Source organism: Cucurbita maxima, unplaced genomic scaffold (genome assembly GCF_002738345.1).
Source record: "Cucurbita maxima cultivar Rimu unplaced genomic scaffold, Cmax_1.0 Cma_Scf00004, whole genome shotgun sequence".
Classification (NCBI taxonomy): Eukaryota; Viridiplantae; Streptophyta; class Magnoliopsida; order Cucurbitales; family Cucurbitaceae; genus Cucurbita; species Cucurbita maxima.
The window spans coordinates 1,644,081-1,658,176 of NW_019272020.1; the positions used below are offsets into that span (position 1 = coordinate 1,644,081).

Here is a 14,096-nt window from a genome sequence, read left to right on the forward strand (position 1 = left end):
AACATAACAACAAACATATCAATAATGTTTCATATTAATTCCAATTAGTATTAATTTAATCTAATATGTTTAAGTATTTTAAATGAGTGTTTGATTTGGAATCATAAAAAAAAAAAATAAAAAAATAAATAAATAAATAAATTTGATAAATAATTATTTAAGTCAAAATAGAGTCAACGCGCGGAAGTGGTCAACCAAGATTGGGTGTTTGATTTGATGGGCCGGGCCCGCTTTCTTCCTCTTTGATCTCTTCTCCCATTCCTAGTTAGTTGAGGTTACTAACCCCACTCACTCTCTCTCTCTCTTTCTCTCTTTCTCTCTCCTCTTTTTATTTATTTATTTATTTATTTTAGTCAATTTATTCACACGCTCCACTATTTTCACACTCTAATAATTTGATTCATGCATCGCAAATAAATTCAAATGCTAATATAGTCTTATATTAATTAAAACAATACAAAATGAATGAAATATAAAAGGTAACAAAATATAATTAATTTTAATCTATTGATCTACAAGACATAAATTTCAAGATTTTTTTGGAAATTTAGCGTAGATGATAAACTGTATTTTATTAATGTATTTTAAGACATTTTATTACCTCGGTAATTATTGCTCAAATGAAAAATTGATGTAAATGTGTGGAAAAATATTTAATACTTACTTTAAATTAAAAGTTATATAGGAAGAAGTTCCATGGGTTTCCCATTTCAACCACTTTCCTTTTCTACTAAACCAACCCATTAGAAAGCATCATAATTATTGCTCTTAAACCATGATTTTGAGTGCAATTCTCGAGAATTGCACTTCGTTCTAATGTTCATTTACATTCTTCGTACATGGTTATGTTATTATTTTAACACGAGTCATACTAGCATATTTTGTCTTCAAGTGAGTTCTAGGAAAACTGTTAGGAAGCCACTAATATAGAATTATTGTTTAAAATACATTTAACTATGAAGTTTCTATGATTGAACCACGAATTTATCCTACAAAAAATTTTGCTACCTTAAGACCGTTATAGTTACGGTCGTCGTTCATTGAGACTTTGATCGTTGGCTCCCTTGTTACCATGTCACCGACTTCTTTCTTGGTATAAATAATGACTTTTAATTTTTTGGTTGTGGTTTTAATTACCTAAATTTGAATATTTGAAATTAAAAACAAATGGAACGGTGAAGAGGGAGAGGGAAAATGGGGGGAAGGGCATTTGTGTAATAAAGGAAAGGAATTTGGGCAAAAAGTGAAGCTAGGATCTTTAAATAGGCAAAATCCTAAATGAATCGCACTACTACGCTCTCTTCAGTTGCAGAGACGAGAAATTCCCATTATCCCATTCTTAACCAAAACAATGGGCAATTCCAACTGTTTGTTCGTCGACCAAAAACCCATCAGAATCATGAAGACCGACGGCAAGATCCTCGAATACAAATCCCCAACCAGAGTCTTCCAAGTTCTCTCCGATTTCTCCGGCCACCAAATCTCCGACGCCGTTCCAGTGTCCCAGCATCTCCACCCAACAGCCAAGCTCCTCGCCGGCCACCTCTACTTTCTGATCCCCACCGAGGCGGCGGAGAAAAAGCCGAAGAAGACGGTTCGGTTCGCGGATTCGGAGAAGGAAGAAAGCGGCGAGAACGGCGGGGGGACGGGGCGGGTGGTTAGAATAAAGTTGGTTATGACGAAGAAGGAGCTGCAGGAGATGGTGGAAAGAGGGGGGATTTCGGGAGATGAAATGGTTTGTAAGATAAAAAGTGGAAGTGGGGAAATTAGTTGCACAGAATTGGAGGAAGCTGAGGAACAGAGATGGAAGCCTGCTCTTCAAAGCATACCGGAAAGTGAAGTTGCTTGCTAGCTAACTCCTTCCTTTTTTTCTTTTTCTTTTTTTAGTTTAAGATATACAAACAAAGTGAAAGACACACTTTAAACATAATGAGAAAACACTGAAGTTTTTGCCACATGATTTTTTTTTTTTTTCCTTTAAACTAAATATATTTTTTATAATGGCGTGGAGAGCTCGAAACTGTGAGGTAGACAGACGACAATACGTAACAGGACAAAGTGGATAGGGATGGGCTTGAGTTACAGAAATTCACCCAACTCTCGGTTTTGTAATTTTAAATGTGTTCGACCCGCTCAATCTTATTTTTTTAAAAAAAATGGAATAAGAAATATAATATTATCATAGGCGTAAAAAGTGAATGATTATGTTTAATTAAAAAGATTAGTGAAGAAATATTTAGTCCATTAAACATTAAAGTAAAAGAATAATAGCAGAAAAGAAGGTGGGTTGGGAAAAGTAACATAAAATCTACGGCTTCGACATTATCCTTTTTTTTTTCTTTTTTTTTTTCTAGTTTATAATTAAAAATAATTATTATATTTTTTAAAAACAAAAATCCTTGAAAGTTTTTGCAAATACAATATCTAAACTAATTAAACTATATTTAAAAATTTGTGCATCTAAAATGGATTAGTTTGTAGAAGTAAAATTGTAAAAGATAAGATTAGAGGGTAAGAGAAGATTAATGAGTCATATTAGCATAATAAAACTTGTTTCATGAGTATAATTATTGAAAAATATGGTGGCTTGATGCTTATTAGCTCCTTCCAAAATGGGCACGAGGGATGTAGTGCCATTTTTCATTATCAAAATGGTCGATCAACTCAATTAATCAACTAATTTCCCCCACTAAATTTCATAATTAAATTTTGATTCTTGCATATCCAAGCACAAACATTCATTCCTATTCATACCCGTAGCCAGATTCATGGGAAACAAGAGCTTCATTGCTCCATTTGGAAACACAAATACCCTAAGAAAGTCTAGGATTTTTATGTGGGAACTCGGACGTTCTTGGTTAAGCACACATGGAATGCTTCAAAGAGAGGTCTGGTGAGAATTGTTGGAAGAGGAGTCCCACGTCGACTAATTAAGAGGTTGATCATGGGTTTATAAGTATGAAATACATATATATTGGTATGAGGCTTTTTGGGAAACCAAAAGCAAAGTCAGGAGAGAGCTCATGATCAAAGTGAAAAATATCAAATCATTATATAGGTTCATGGTTTCTAATAACAAGTTCATCGTCCATATATCACTCCTAGCAATTCCTAGCTACTGTTATAAGTGCAGATCAGCATCTATGACTGATTCCCACCACTTCAGTAATTGACCTTTTGCAAGAACAATCTGGGTTATCATTTTAGGAGACTTTTGGATGATCTATGGCTCCACCAAACGACATTTGGACCCTTTGTTCCATCACTATGATTGGACACCCTTCCAAAAAGGACAAGAACATCCTATGGCTTAACGTTATCCAGACAGGACATGGACTTTTAAGAATATCAATTACTTACTCTTGAACCCCCTTTTTTGTAGCTATGATTTATTCTCTCTTAGAGTTCACTTGACTTTTTTGTCGTAATCCCCTGGATAGGACCTAACGTTAAAAAAAAAAAAAAAAAAACAGTCGTAACCTGATCTCAGACATGAATATAACATAGAACATTAGATTAATGAGGAACTTGAAACGTTAAGATCTTTGGGTGAATAAAGAATGTCCAAGGCACTCGGACTTCTGGGTTGTGTCTAAAAAAGCACTCCCTAAGTAAGAGTTAAGAGCAGTAAACAAAATTATGCAGCAAACAACAGGAGGGTACTAAACTGTTGGTACCTTTTGCTTGGCATGCCATGCAACAACATCCTTGTATGCCATATTTCCCCCAAAAATATCCAAAGCACTTCCCACGGTAACATCCACACGCCCCTTGCCCGCATCTTTTATCCTTTCTAAGTCAGCCATTGTTGTGACCCCACCTGCATATGTGACAGGAATCTGCCATTTTTCAAAAGTAATATCAGTGTTTAGCATATCATTATCGATCACTTGTCCTTCGAGCAGACAGGCAAAAAAGGAAAGAAATTTGAAGGCAATGTGAGGGAGTAGACGAACCAATGAATACTTGCCAAGCAATGTCACTAGCTCTTCATCAATGCCAAGTCTATATTCATCAAACAATAGATGTTAGGATATATAAATTATTACAACCACACCAAGATAATAGCAGCATTTATGACATACTTTTTCCCTTCGACATCGACACCATGGACCAAAAACTCATCTGCATAGTCAGCCAGAAAAGCCAGTACTTCCTCATCGAGAAATACATCGCTGAACTTCTGCCATCTATCAGTCACGATTGCGTATTTACCTTCCTAAATCGAAACTAAATGATAATCAATACAGGAGCCTAAACAAATGTAGGCAAAGCCCCAAATTGAAAAGGGCAATGTTGAATAAAAAATAGAGCAAGAAGGTGCTTTAAAGTTCGTCCAGTCCACGAGTTACAAAATTATTTTGTAAGATGTTTGTTTGTTTGAGTGCAGATGATGAATTCGGGTGACTTCTCAGATTGAATCCATGATAGATAATATGCTTAAAGGGCTAACCATAACTAAGATGTTAACCAGCCATGACAGCTTCCAAACACAGCAACAATAGAATAAAAAGAAATACCTTTTTCCTACAACTAAGATCCAGCACAAGCCTTTGCTTCCCAACAATACGAACAAGATCTTTAAGCCTTGTAAGATCCATTTGTCCATTATTGAACACATACTGTGATAGAACCAAGAAACATACAACATATTAAATGGGAAATTCCAAAACATTGAAAGACCAATTAACTTTTCTAATGACATCTTAATTATCTTCTATATTCTACTACTACAACAACTCAACGAGGTTCAGTGTTGCAGGATTTCAGAATCGTGTTACACTGCCTCCAATATGGCTAATACATTAAGCGATATCATAAATAGATAAAAGGAAACAACTTACTGAAGTAACAATGACATGGCTAGCTCCTTCTTCGATATAACGAGAAGCATTTTCTGAATTTATCCCACCCCCAACTTGTAAGCCACCTATATGTTTCATCATTTATAGCATTAGATTAAGCAGAGTAACATTCTGAAAGTTCTTAAAATCTTTGAGGACCATAGAGTCTATGTGCACAGGAGTATCCTCAAAAACTGTCAAGACTATAAGAAATCAGGGAAATCACCGAAAATTAAATAGACCACAAACAAACACTGATGTTCACTTGGATGCCAGGTAAAATACATCTAAAGATATCCACAAGTAGATACAGCATCCAACATGACACTATAATTAAATAAAACCAAGAATGACTAGCTAAGAGGAGCTAATAACACCAACAAAATCGAACCAACCTATTTGAGATAAACAGGGAATTTAAGCGCCATAGAATGTTATTGTTAAACATTACAAGGGAAAAAAAAAAAAAAAAGAACAGACCAGGATAGGCATGCAATGCTTCGATGGCCGCAGCTATGCTCAAAGGATCTGCTCCAAGCATGATGGCATGACCACCTGTAAGCCCATCTTGTTTATACAAGTTTGCATACTCTGCAGCTGATTTATCTGACTCAAAATTGGTGAGAAGAGTTGATCCCTCCTGCTCTGAATCTCGGAGAGTTGATCCAACAATTTGTTTCACTTTCCCCTTATAAAATCATATCTCAAACATGAAAATCAGATTAAGATCAGAGGAAACACAACATTTTCCAACTTTAACCAAGGAATTAGAAGCCGTATTGATTATTATTTTCGGTACTTAAATAAGTTGTTGAAGTTGTAAATTGCGTAATTGAATCCCACTAGTTGCACAATTCAAAAAGGCATTTAACATAATAAATCTGTGGAAATTGAGGAATGTAGTCAAACAAGAGATAAAATACCTTGTGAATATCAATACAAGGGCGGAAACTAACCGCGCAAACAGTCATTCTTGAGGATCCTGCCCAGAATCAAAACGATAGCTAAATTTTTTACAAGTTACAATAAAGCACAATACATGCGAATATCTCAAGAAAGCCAATGCCGGATTACTGAAAGATAGTGAAGTCGTCGCTCTAATGATTCCAAGCTTCATGGCTCCATAATTAGAAGAGCTCGAAACTCCGAGAAACGCACAGAGACTGGAACTTCTTGTAGAACAAAGGCTTTGGAACTTCATTTCAATCTAATGAAGCTAATTTCTCGCCTTCGAAACTGCAAAGGGAAATGTCGATTCCATAAAAAATGAATTAAAATAATATCCATCAAGTGCAAAGGGGAGAAGGTTTCGTGTGATTAAACTAGAAATACGAAGAGGAAGAGGAAATTAGAAAAAGAAGAAGCGGAGAGAAAGGTTGTGAGAAATCAGACCAGTAGCAGGCGGCGATTGTGCGACGCCGGCGCAAGCGAGCTTGAGCTTCAATGGAGGAGGTCAGAGGGAATAGAGAGAGAAATATGCGACCTCAAATCCAAAGTTCTTCGGTGGAATCTCTGCTGGGGAAATCAATACGGAAGAGACGACAGGGATGGTCCCGGATGCCCAAAAAAGAAATACCATATTTTGGTTAAAACTTATTTTTTAATTATTTTTTCCATTTTAATCTTTATAAATAATTACTATTTAAATGTTTAATTTTATTTGTCTAAACTTAAACCGAGGTAAATAATATTTTATTTGCTCAATTAATCATTTTTTTTAATTAAAAATATGTGAGGGTAAAAAAAAAATATTAGAAACTTTAACTTCTTAGGTGAAGGTATGAGTTGAAAAATACCCGAGTTAAAGAAGACAATTCCTCGAAGAAAAAAAAAAGCATACTTGTCTATGTTAACAAGAGTGTAAGCGGTAGCACCAATATCATCCCGTCCAATTCCCTTTACTAGTAAGAGGAGCCATCATCGAGTCCGATGATCCAACTCCATACCAAGATATCCTTATAATCATACAATTTTAAACTGTGATTGTATAAGTCTAGACCCACTAGATTTGCTATGTAATAATATAGCCCGATAAAAGAGGAACATTTGATTGGTAATTTCATAGATGAACATGAATAATGAGAAACGACATCGAAAGAGACCACCAAGCTCAAGAGTCAATATATAAGGTGCCCACAATCCAACATCTAAAACTTATTTCAAAAAAATTAATTAGAGGACTGTTATAAACAATGAAATGGCGAGAACCGAATCATCGAGGCAATTATCATTCTTCGGATTGTCTTTGCCCCAAAACCGAAATGTCGTAGTACCGTTTCTGCAGCAAAAAGGGTTACACAATCAAAATTCAAAGCTAATACTCAGCCACAAACATTGCTTATAGTAATAAGTTTCCAGGTTGAAGTTCTATCTCAGAAATTTGGCAACTACTTTGCAAAACTTATGTATGCCAAGAAACACCTCCAATAACTCGAGAGGGGTAAGTTGCCAAACAATCACCTTATGAACATTTATTATCGCAAGAAAACCACTTAACCCTACTACATATAGTTGACAAAATACTTGGTAGTATATCAAGGCACCATAATTAAACTCATTCCCTTAAGCCCTTAACCATTTACATTGTTCTTATTGATCTAGTTGAAAAAACATTTATATTTAGGAATGTTTCCCATTTCTCATTTCTAACTTTTTCAAAGCATATCCAATTTCCTGTTAATTGGTTTCTCATTCTTGTTTCAACATGTTGAAAACAACAATGAAATTGTAATCTTTATAGTTTTGGTTCATATATTGCATATAGAATGTACAAAAACAAAAAAATAACACAAAATTTTGAACATTTTATTCCACTCTCAGTAAAAATAAGCATAATAAACAAAAAAAAGGTTCACAAATTGGTCCCATTCAGAAAGCAAACTTAATGTTTAATGTGATATGTGAAATGAGGTAGTGATTTTCGACTTCAGTTTCATAACAGTTTTGCAAAGACAATTCAAATTAGAGAAAAGTAAACCAAAGGATAGTTATGTCATACCCCAACATTGTTGTATTCCCAGAGCTTGTGAACTCCATAATCCACAGCCTACAACAGGAAAGCCAAAACTAGTAAGAAGCTAATACCGATGTTCATAGTCCTACACAACCCAGAAAACCTAAATAATTTTAAAAAATAAGCCTAAGGAACGCCAAATAATTTTGTAGCAAGTAATGGAATGCATGTTCCAGCAAATGGTACAGAAGAATGAATGTGAAAACGGTTGACAAAATTTTCATACCCCAAAATGATGAAATACTTCACCCCTCAGATTTAACGAGCACTAAGAAGAACAAATGAAAGAATTCTCCTAGTATGGGGAGGTTTGGCAAGCCAATTGCATAAACCAAAAGAAAACACGCTAAAACTCTACAGAGATCATTTAGCGGGAACGAATTTACATGAAAATAAACAAGCATATCATTAGATCTTCAAGGTTCCATATTAAACTTTCAAGTCCATAGATTTCTTCACAGCCGCAAAATCAAAAACCGAATTCCTTCCAGAAAGCAACTTCTGTCCAAAACGTCCAAGAAATTGCTCTTTTCTTTCCTCTCCTTTTCAGCAATGGAGATTATCGGTTCGAATTAACAAAACGAAGATAACATTAATAAGCCAGTTAATTTCAGAATTCAACATTTCGACAATTAGAAATGGTTCCTACATCCGAATCTCGCTAATCCAGATAAACCAATTGACAAAGTAATATGGTCTATTGTCCACTGAAATTGTATTTTTCTTCTCACTTCTCTCTATCTCTCAGCAAGCAGGTAACTAAAGGAACCAAAAAGATGAATCCAGTGCACAATAAAGAGATGATTTATGATCCTTACCCGCTCTCCAGCGAAAGCGCCGGCGATAATGAAGGTGACGTAAACGGAATTCCGGCGCATAATTACTCTGTAAAGCCCTTCAAGGAGGCCTCCTCCACTCCTACGCGCTGCATAATCCATGATCGTGCTAATCTGAACTTCTTTCCTCCTGATCTGTGCGAGTTCGGTTTCGCAGATCTCCAGCGACGCTGTTGAAGTTGAGACGATTGATTGGGGAACTTTCTTTTGTTATTTGATTGATCGATTCAAGCGAACATCTAAACATCGAACCGCGCGGTTTTGTTTTTGTCTTTTTTTTCTACATACAATCGGAGCGTGTGAAATAAAACTCAACAGGGAAGTTTTTTCTTTAACAAAAATAAAAACTATAAAAATTACCAGTTAAAATTAATCTTTAAGCACAATATATTATTAGTCAATAAATATACTAAAAATCAGTTTCTCAATCGATTAAAACTAAATTTAAGATAATATTATATTATATATTTTTGAAATATTATTGTATTTTATTATGATGTTTTATATGTTATTTTTAGAAATTATATTGAAAAATTGAAATAATACAATAAAAATATATATGAAATGAATATATATATTGCACGTGAGTTGAAATAAAAATAATTAGTAAATTTTGTGTGGATGAAAATTGAAATAAAAAAATGGGACCGGGGAGAAATTAGAAGTTTAAATTTTCATTGTCATATTTATCATACGCGATTTTAATTAGTTGAGTTATATTTAGTTTGACCTAAAATTATATTAATTTTATTGCTTTTAATTTTTAAATATTTAATTTTATATTTATTTCATTTCAATTAAGTGCTTTCTTAGAAAGATTGCTCTCATTGGCTCCCATAATTTAATACATTTCAAACAATTCTCTATACATCACACAATATGATTGTGTCCATTAATATTTAATTTTATTGTTCAACTAATTTTCCACTCAATTAATAAATTTATTTATGATAAAATTTCCGTTTTTATAAGTAATATTTTTTCAAACTCGAGCATATATATATAATATATATATATATATATTAAAAGGCTTCACATGAACTAACTCGCCTATTAATAATAAAAAGGAGGACTATGAGTATGAGATCGACGTTTTACCTTTCAGATCACAATGGAGTAGAAATATTGTTCATCCGACGACAAATTCGATCGGATTCGGTCCTACCGTAAAATCTTCCGGTGGGCCCCGATGGCGTGCACTAACTACGCGATGATCCCTCGCATGGCGGAAGAGTCAATGCTCTACACCTACTCCACGTCTTTACCGGCCTCGTTTACGCTCCACGAACTGGATCTTCTACTCGATGTGAATCGCTCCAAACCGCCCAAGGACGGCGGTTCGGTTTCGTCGATCTTGTTTGGAAGTGACGCCGTCGTCCGCGGCGGAGATGCTCTGATGTCCTGTTCGGGAGGCGAGTTAGTGAGGGAAGATGCAGTCGGCTCGATGACTGGTTGCCTTCTTCTACTGTTCCGGAAAACAGCGCGGAAACTCGCGAAGAATCCTTTCCTCTGTTTCTCGACTGGTTTCTCCTTTGCGTTTGTTGCTATTTCTGATTCTGATGAGTGATGGTGATTATTATTCTTCTGCCGATTTCGGTCCTTCTTCGATCTCACTCTCCCCATACACGATACCTTGGGAGAAGAAGGCTCGATCATCGACGAAACCGATTTTCCACCGGATCCTGACCGTTTCGGAAACAACCGTATGTTTCCGGACTTGCAATTTCGTCGATTCTTCGCGTCGACATAGGTAGTGTTCTGAGGCTTCGGCAATCCAATAATCGAGGCCTTCGACTTCAAATTCAACGAAAACCGCTGCGAATTCGAATTAGATTGCGTATGTAAATTAGGATTCAAATTCGTGGAATTAGAACTGGCCTTAGTGGATTCTTTCCGTTCCAAGAAGGCATTTCGATCGAACCAGTCAAACTCCGCATCCTTGGAGAGCCAGAAAGATTCCGGTGGGAAGTCAGGAGGAACTTCTGGCCGATCTGGCTCCTCCTCCAATGGCATCCGCTCTCTGTCGTCGGCGTCGGCNGTGGCGGCTTTCCGTTCATCAGCAACACCGCCGGTGAGGAAGGCCTGTAAATCGCCCTGCGGCATCATACAAGAAATCGAAATCAACAGAGAAAATTGAAAGATGCAAAAGAGAAGAATTCTTGAATTGAATGAATAATGAGTATGGAGATCCTTTTCTCTGTCTTCCTCGGTGTTCTCCGTGCGCCAATTAGGTGCAGAAAAGCCTTTTTAATTTAAATGCTTTTTTTTTTTTTTTTTTTTTTTTTTTTTTTTTTTTTTTTTTTTTTTTTTTTTTTTTTTTTTGTAATTATATAGCCATATTTTTCGTGTCATTAAAAATTGATTAGACCTTATAATTATACTACAACATAATTTTTTTTTCTGTTCAACATAATTATTTTCCAAAAAATATTTAATTGGGTAGATTCAAACCTACTGTTTCCTTCCGCTGGGCCCACTTATTTTTAATGTTTTTTTTTTTAATTTTATTCCCACAAAATTTATTATTATTATTTTTAAGACAAACTTAATTAGTTAATTTAATAGCAACATAATTTAAAGTCAAATTCTTTATATGAGAATCTTTTTTCTTTTTTCATATTAAAAAAAAAACAGACAATTTTGAAAGAAGGAAAAAGACATTGAAGTTTTAGTATACACGGGCGTAAGAAAATTGCAATAATGGATTGAACATTCTTGTTCTTTAATGATATAAGAGACTTCGAAAAATTGTCACGAAGAAACTACGATGAAAAATTCATTGTAATAATGACAGGTGAAGTCGTGAAATAAAAAAGTCTATTAAATAGCAAGTGTAGTAGCTAAGCAATGTTCTTAGTTCAAGTTGAGAAACACGACATAACTTTTAGATAAATGTTGTTATCTTAAAGTAATTTAGCTTAATTTAAGCACACAAACTATAGGAATAGGGCAAGATTTATTATTCATGCAATGTTAACAATTTCACGCTTCACTTATGTGAAGCACGTGAACAATTAATTTCTTTCATAAAAGTTCGTTTCCTTAAGGTAGAAATAGGTGAGAATACAAAAAGGAAAATAAATAACTAGAATCCAAGATTTCAACAAAACAAAAAATAATAATAATAATAATAATAATATATATATATATATATATATATATATATTTAAAATTCAGGTCATTCAATGGTAATTAAATTATTGTGATGATATTGCCGAGTAGAAGGGTTGTCACTCAACGGATAAAAGTTATTCTAGAGATAACAAACTGATTTTCTCCAAGAACTCACATCAACGGGAAAGAAAGAAGTTGGGTTTAATTTCCTGACTGGGTAGAGGTGCGTCCCATACCACCACACAGGAGGGACATGGAGACGTAAAAAATGGTCCTATCAACTTATTCTAATCTAAGATAATAAGCTAATAAATAACACAGAGAAAATAAGAAACTTAAGAAAAAATAGAAAAGGACTATTAAAGACAACAAACAAGGAAAATATAGAGAGAAACTATGTACTCATACTGAATTTATTTATTACTAAAAATATTTAAATAAATAAATAAAACTCCTGAGAATTTTAATGTAAAAATAATATTATATTGTAGAATATTTGTGCAAATGATAATATTAAATTATTTTATTCCCCAAAGAAGTAGAAATTATAGTTTTTAATGGTCCACTTAACTGTTCCATGCATGGGCTGCGTCAAAGAATGTCCCCAATGTCTCAATTATAACATTTAAAAATTACTTAAAATTATAAATTTATAGATTTTCCTTCTAAATTATGAACTTTCTGAAGTATTTTATTTATTTTACTAACTATTTTGTTCATTTCTAGTTTAAAAAATGGCTAATAGGCTGTTTAAAGTTAATATTTTTTTAATTTTGTATCTGATAAGCCACCGAACTCTTAATATTGTCCAATAAACCTATGATCTATTTAAAAAAAAAATTAAAATTCACGAATCTATTTCAAACATCTAATAATCTTCTTAGATTTACACATGATTCAAGCAAACAATTCTATTATAGTACTGTTAATACATAAACAAAATAAAATAAAATTTAAGCTTGGCTTGAGGACTTTTCAATGGCTAAATGTCAAAAGAACCCAAAAAGAAAGAAAAGACTTTTCTGGCAGTTGCAGTTACCTATTGAAGAAATGACAGCCTGAATTCATGGAAAAGTCAGTGGGAATGTTTGACTAATTACCTTACTGTTTGGTTTTTCCTTCTTTTTAACTGCTCTTTGAACACGGTCAATACTTGCCTTCCTGGCATCTCATCGGTTGGCTTTGAAAATTGAGTTTTGATTCCAACAATGTAATGTTATTTGTTATCAGTTTGGTTTCTCTCCTCCGATGTTTATCTAATATGATATCAAAGTCCGTGAAACTTAAATGGGCATTCGGTCCAAGAAGGATCCGACCCAACAATGGTAAACCTAAAGAGCTATCAACTCATGTTGGATCTCACGTCGAAAGCATCAAGAAACGGGTCATCCCTTATTTACAAATGCTCTTGAGATGAAACCTCATGTCTATCTAATAAGTACGACATTGAAGAAAATGACGTGATCACATCAAAATGGAAAAGAAAAATTAAAAGTTTAAATCTAAAATATGGTTGTTAAAGCCATCAATCGTCCTATCATTACATAGTATTGATATTGTCCACTTTGAGTAAAAGTTTTTCCAGACTTTTTATTTGGTTTCATCCAATTGGTTTCATCCAAAATACTGTATGAGATGGTTGTTCTCATTCACATACCTATAATCTTCTCCTCATCTAATCAATATAGACTTTGACTATATTCAAGAGGTTGTAGATATAGAAGTTAACAAAGGAGAGAACTTGGGAAGAACCATTAATATGAATAAGTTGGTCAAAGAGTATAAACAACGACATTACAATGTCATAATGGAAGTGGTAAACATCTGGCAAAGAATTTTGTTTTTTAATGCCAGAAGGATACAGATATTTTTATGTCGGAACGACTTTGAATTATGGAGTGTTTGATACTTGAAAATGAAGAGATCCTCGGTAGTTCCATGGCTTTGAATTATAATGCAAGCAACATACACTTTGACCATGTTTCCACAAATCCCCCCTCTAAATCATCTTTGGAAAATTAAATCATAACTTAGCTCTCCGGATTGCATAGATCTAAAAAGTTGTAACGCAAAATTTTACCCTTTTCAATCTAGTTCTTGTTGAGGAAGAAGTTTCAGATTAGCACTGTTTTTAACGTTTTTTTAAAATTTATTCTCTCGTTACTTATGAACGTTAAAATTTATTGACGATAAACTTACCTGACATTCTTAATGAATTCGTGAAAATTTAGAGGAACAAAAGTTTCATCTATGAAATTCCTCTCAATTTCTAAATGAATTTATAGAAAT

At 34.0% G+C, this 14,096-nt stretch overlaps 4 protein-coding genes across 5 annotated transcripts; 1 reads left to right on the forward strand and 3 right to left on the reverse strand.

The window, feature by feature from the left end:
- The first annotated feature begins 1,254 nt into the window (after positions 1-1,254).
- LOC111477765 lies at positions 1,255-1,955 on the forward strand. Its single transcript, XM_023121651.1, has one exon. The coding sequence runs from the start codon at positions 1,352-1,354 to the stop codon at positions 1,850-1,852; it is 501 nt and encodes a 166-aa protein (XP_022977419.1). The 5' UTR covers positions 1,255-1,351; the 3' UTR covers positions 1,853-1,955.
- Positions 1,956-3,374: 1,419 nt separating this feature from the next.
- Positions 3,375-6,394, reverse strand: LOC111478709 (1-(5-phosphoribosyl)-5-[(5-phosphoribosylamino)methylideneamino] imidazole-4-carboxamide isomerase, chloroplastic). 2 transcript variants are annotated; one of them, XM_023123125.1, is made up of 10 exons: positions 6,237-6,371; positions 5,919-6,080; positions 5,768-5,826; positions 5,325-5,532; positions 4,845-4,930; positions 4,521-4,622; positions 4,086-4,219; positions 3,957-4,005; positions 3,678-3,839; positions 3,375-3,443 (listed from the first exon to the last, which is right to left on the reverse strand). In XM_023123125.1, exons 2-10 carry the CDS (start codon positions 6,043-6,045, stop codon positions 3,390-3,392), a joined length of 981 nt encoding a protein of 326 aa, XP_022978893.1. In that variant the 5' UTR covers positions 6,046-6,080; positions 6,237-6,371; the 3' UTR covers positions 3,375-3,389. The 2 variants fall into 2 exon arrangements, with proteins under 2 accessions (XP_022978893.1, XP_022978894.1); XM_023123126.1 differs by lacking the exon at positions 3,375-3,443 and having other exon boundaries at positions 3,487-3,839; positions 6,237-6,394.
- Positions 6,395-6,851: 457 nt separating this feature from the next.
- On the reverse strand, positions 6,852-8,936 carry LOC111477790 (cytochrome b-c1 complex subunit 9-like). The gene is made up of 3 exons (XM_023121678.1): positions 8,676-8,936; positions 7,843-7,890; positions 6,852-7,122 (listed from the first exon to the last, which is right to left on the reverse strand). Exons 1-3 carry the CDS (start codon positions 8,793-8,795, stop codon positions 7,072-7,074), a joined length of 219 nt encoding a protein of 72 aa, XP_022977446.1. The 5' UTR covers positions 8,796-8,936; the 3' UTR covers positions 6,852-7,071.
- A 1,005-nt stretch (positions 8,937-9,941) lies between these two features.
- LOC111477636 lies at positions 9,942-10,796 on the reverse strand. The gene has a single exon (XM_023121500.1). It carries the CDS (start codon positions 10,794-10,796, stop codon positions 9,942-9,944), a length of 855 nt encoding a protein of 284 aa, XP_022977268.1.
- Positions 10,797-14,096: the final 3,300 nt, after the last annotated feature.

Bases quoted from the DNA above. Each gene is read 5' to 3' on its own strand.
- LOC111477765 (XM_023121651.1), top strand. From the start codon at position 1,352: ATGGGCAATTCCAACTGTTTGTTCGTCGACCAAAAACCCATCAGAATC.
- LOC111478709 (XM_023123125.1), bottom strand. From the start codon at position 6,045: ATGAAGTTCCAAAGCCTTTGTTCTACAAGAAGTTCCAGTCTCTGTGCG. The intron at 4,623-4,844 runs GTAAGTTGTTTC...GTTCTATCACAG, and splicing joins GCCATGTCATTGTTACTTCA to TATGTGTTCAATAATGGACA. The intron at 3,444-3,677 runs GTACCAACAGTT...TTTTAACGTTAG, and splicing joins CATGGCATGCCAAGCAAAAG to GTCCTATCCAGGGGATTACG.
- LOC111477790 (XM_023121678.1), bottom strand. From the start codon at position 8,795: ATGGATTATGCAGCGCGTAGGAGTGGAGGAGGCCTCCTTGAAGGGCTT. The intron at 7,891-8,675 runs GTAAGGATCATA...TTCCTGTTGTAG, and splicing joins GCGCTTTCGCTGGAGAGCGG to GCTGTGGATTATGGAGTTCA. The intron at 7,123-7,842 runs GTATGACATAAC...TTTTTGCTGCAG, and splicing joins GGGAATACAACAATGTTGGG to AAACGGTACTACGACATTTC.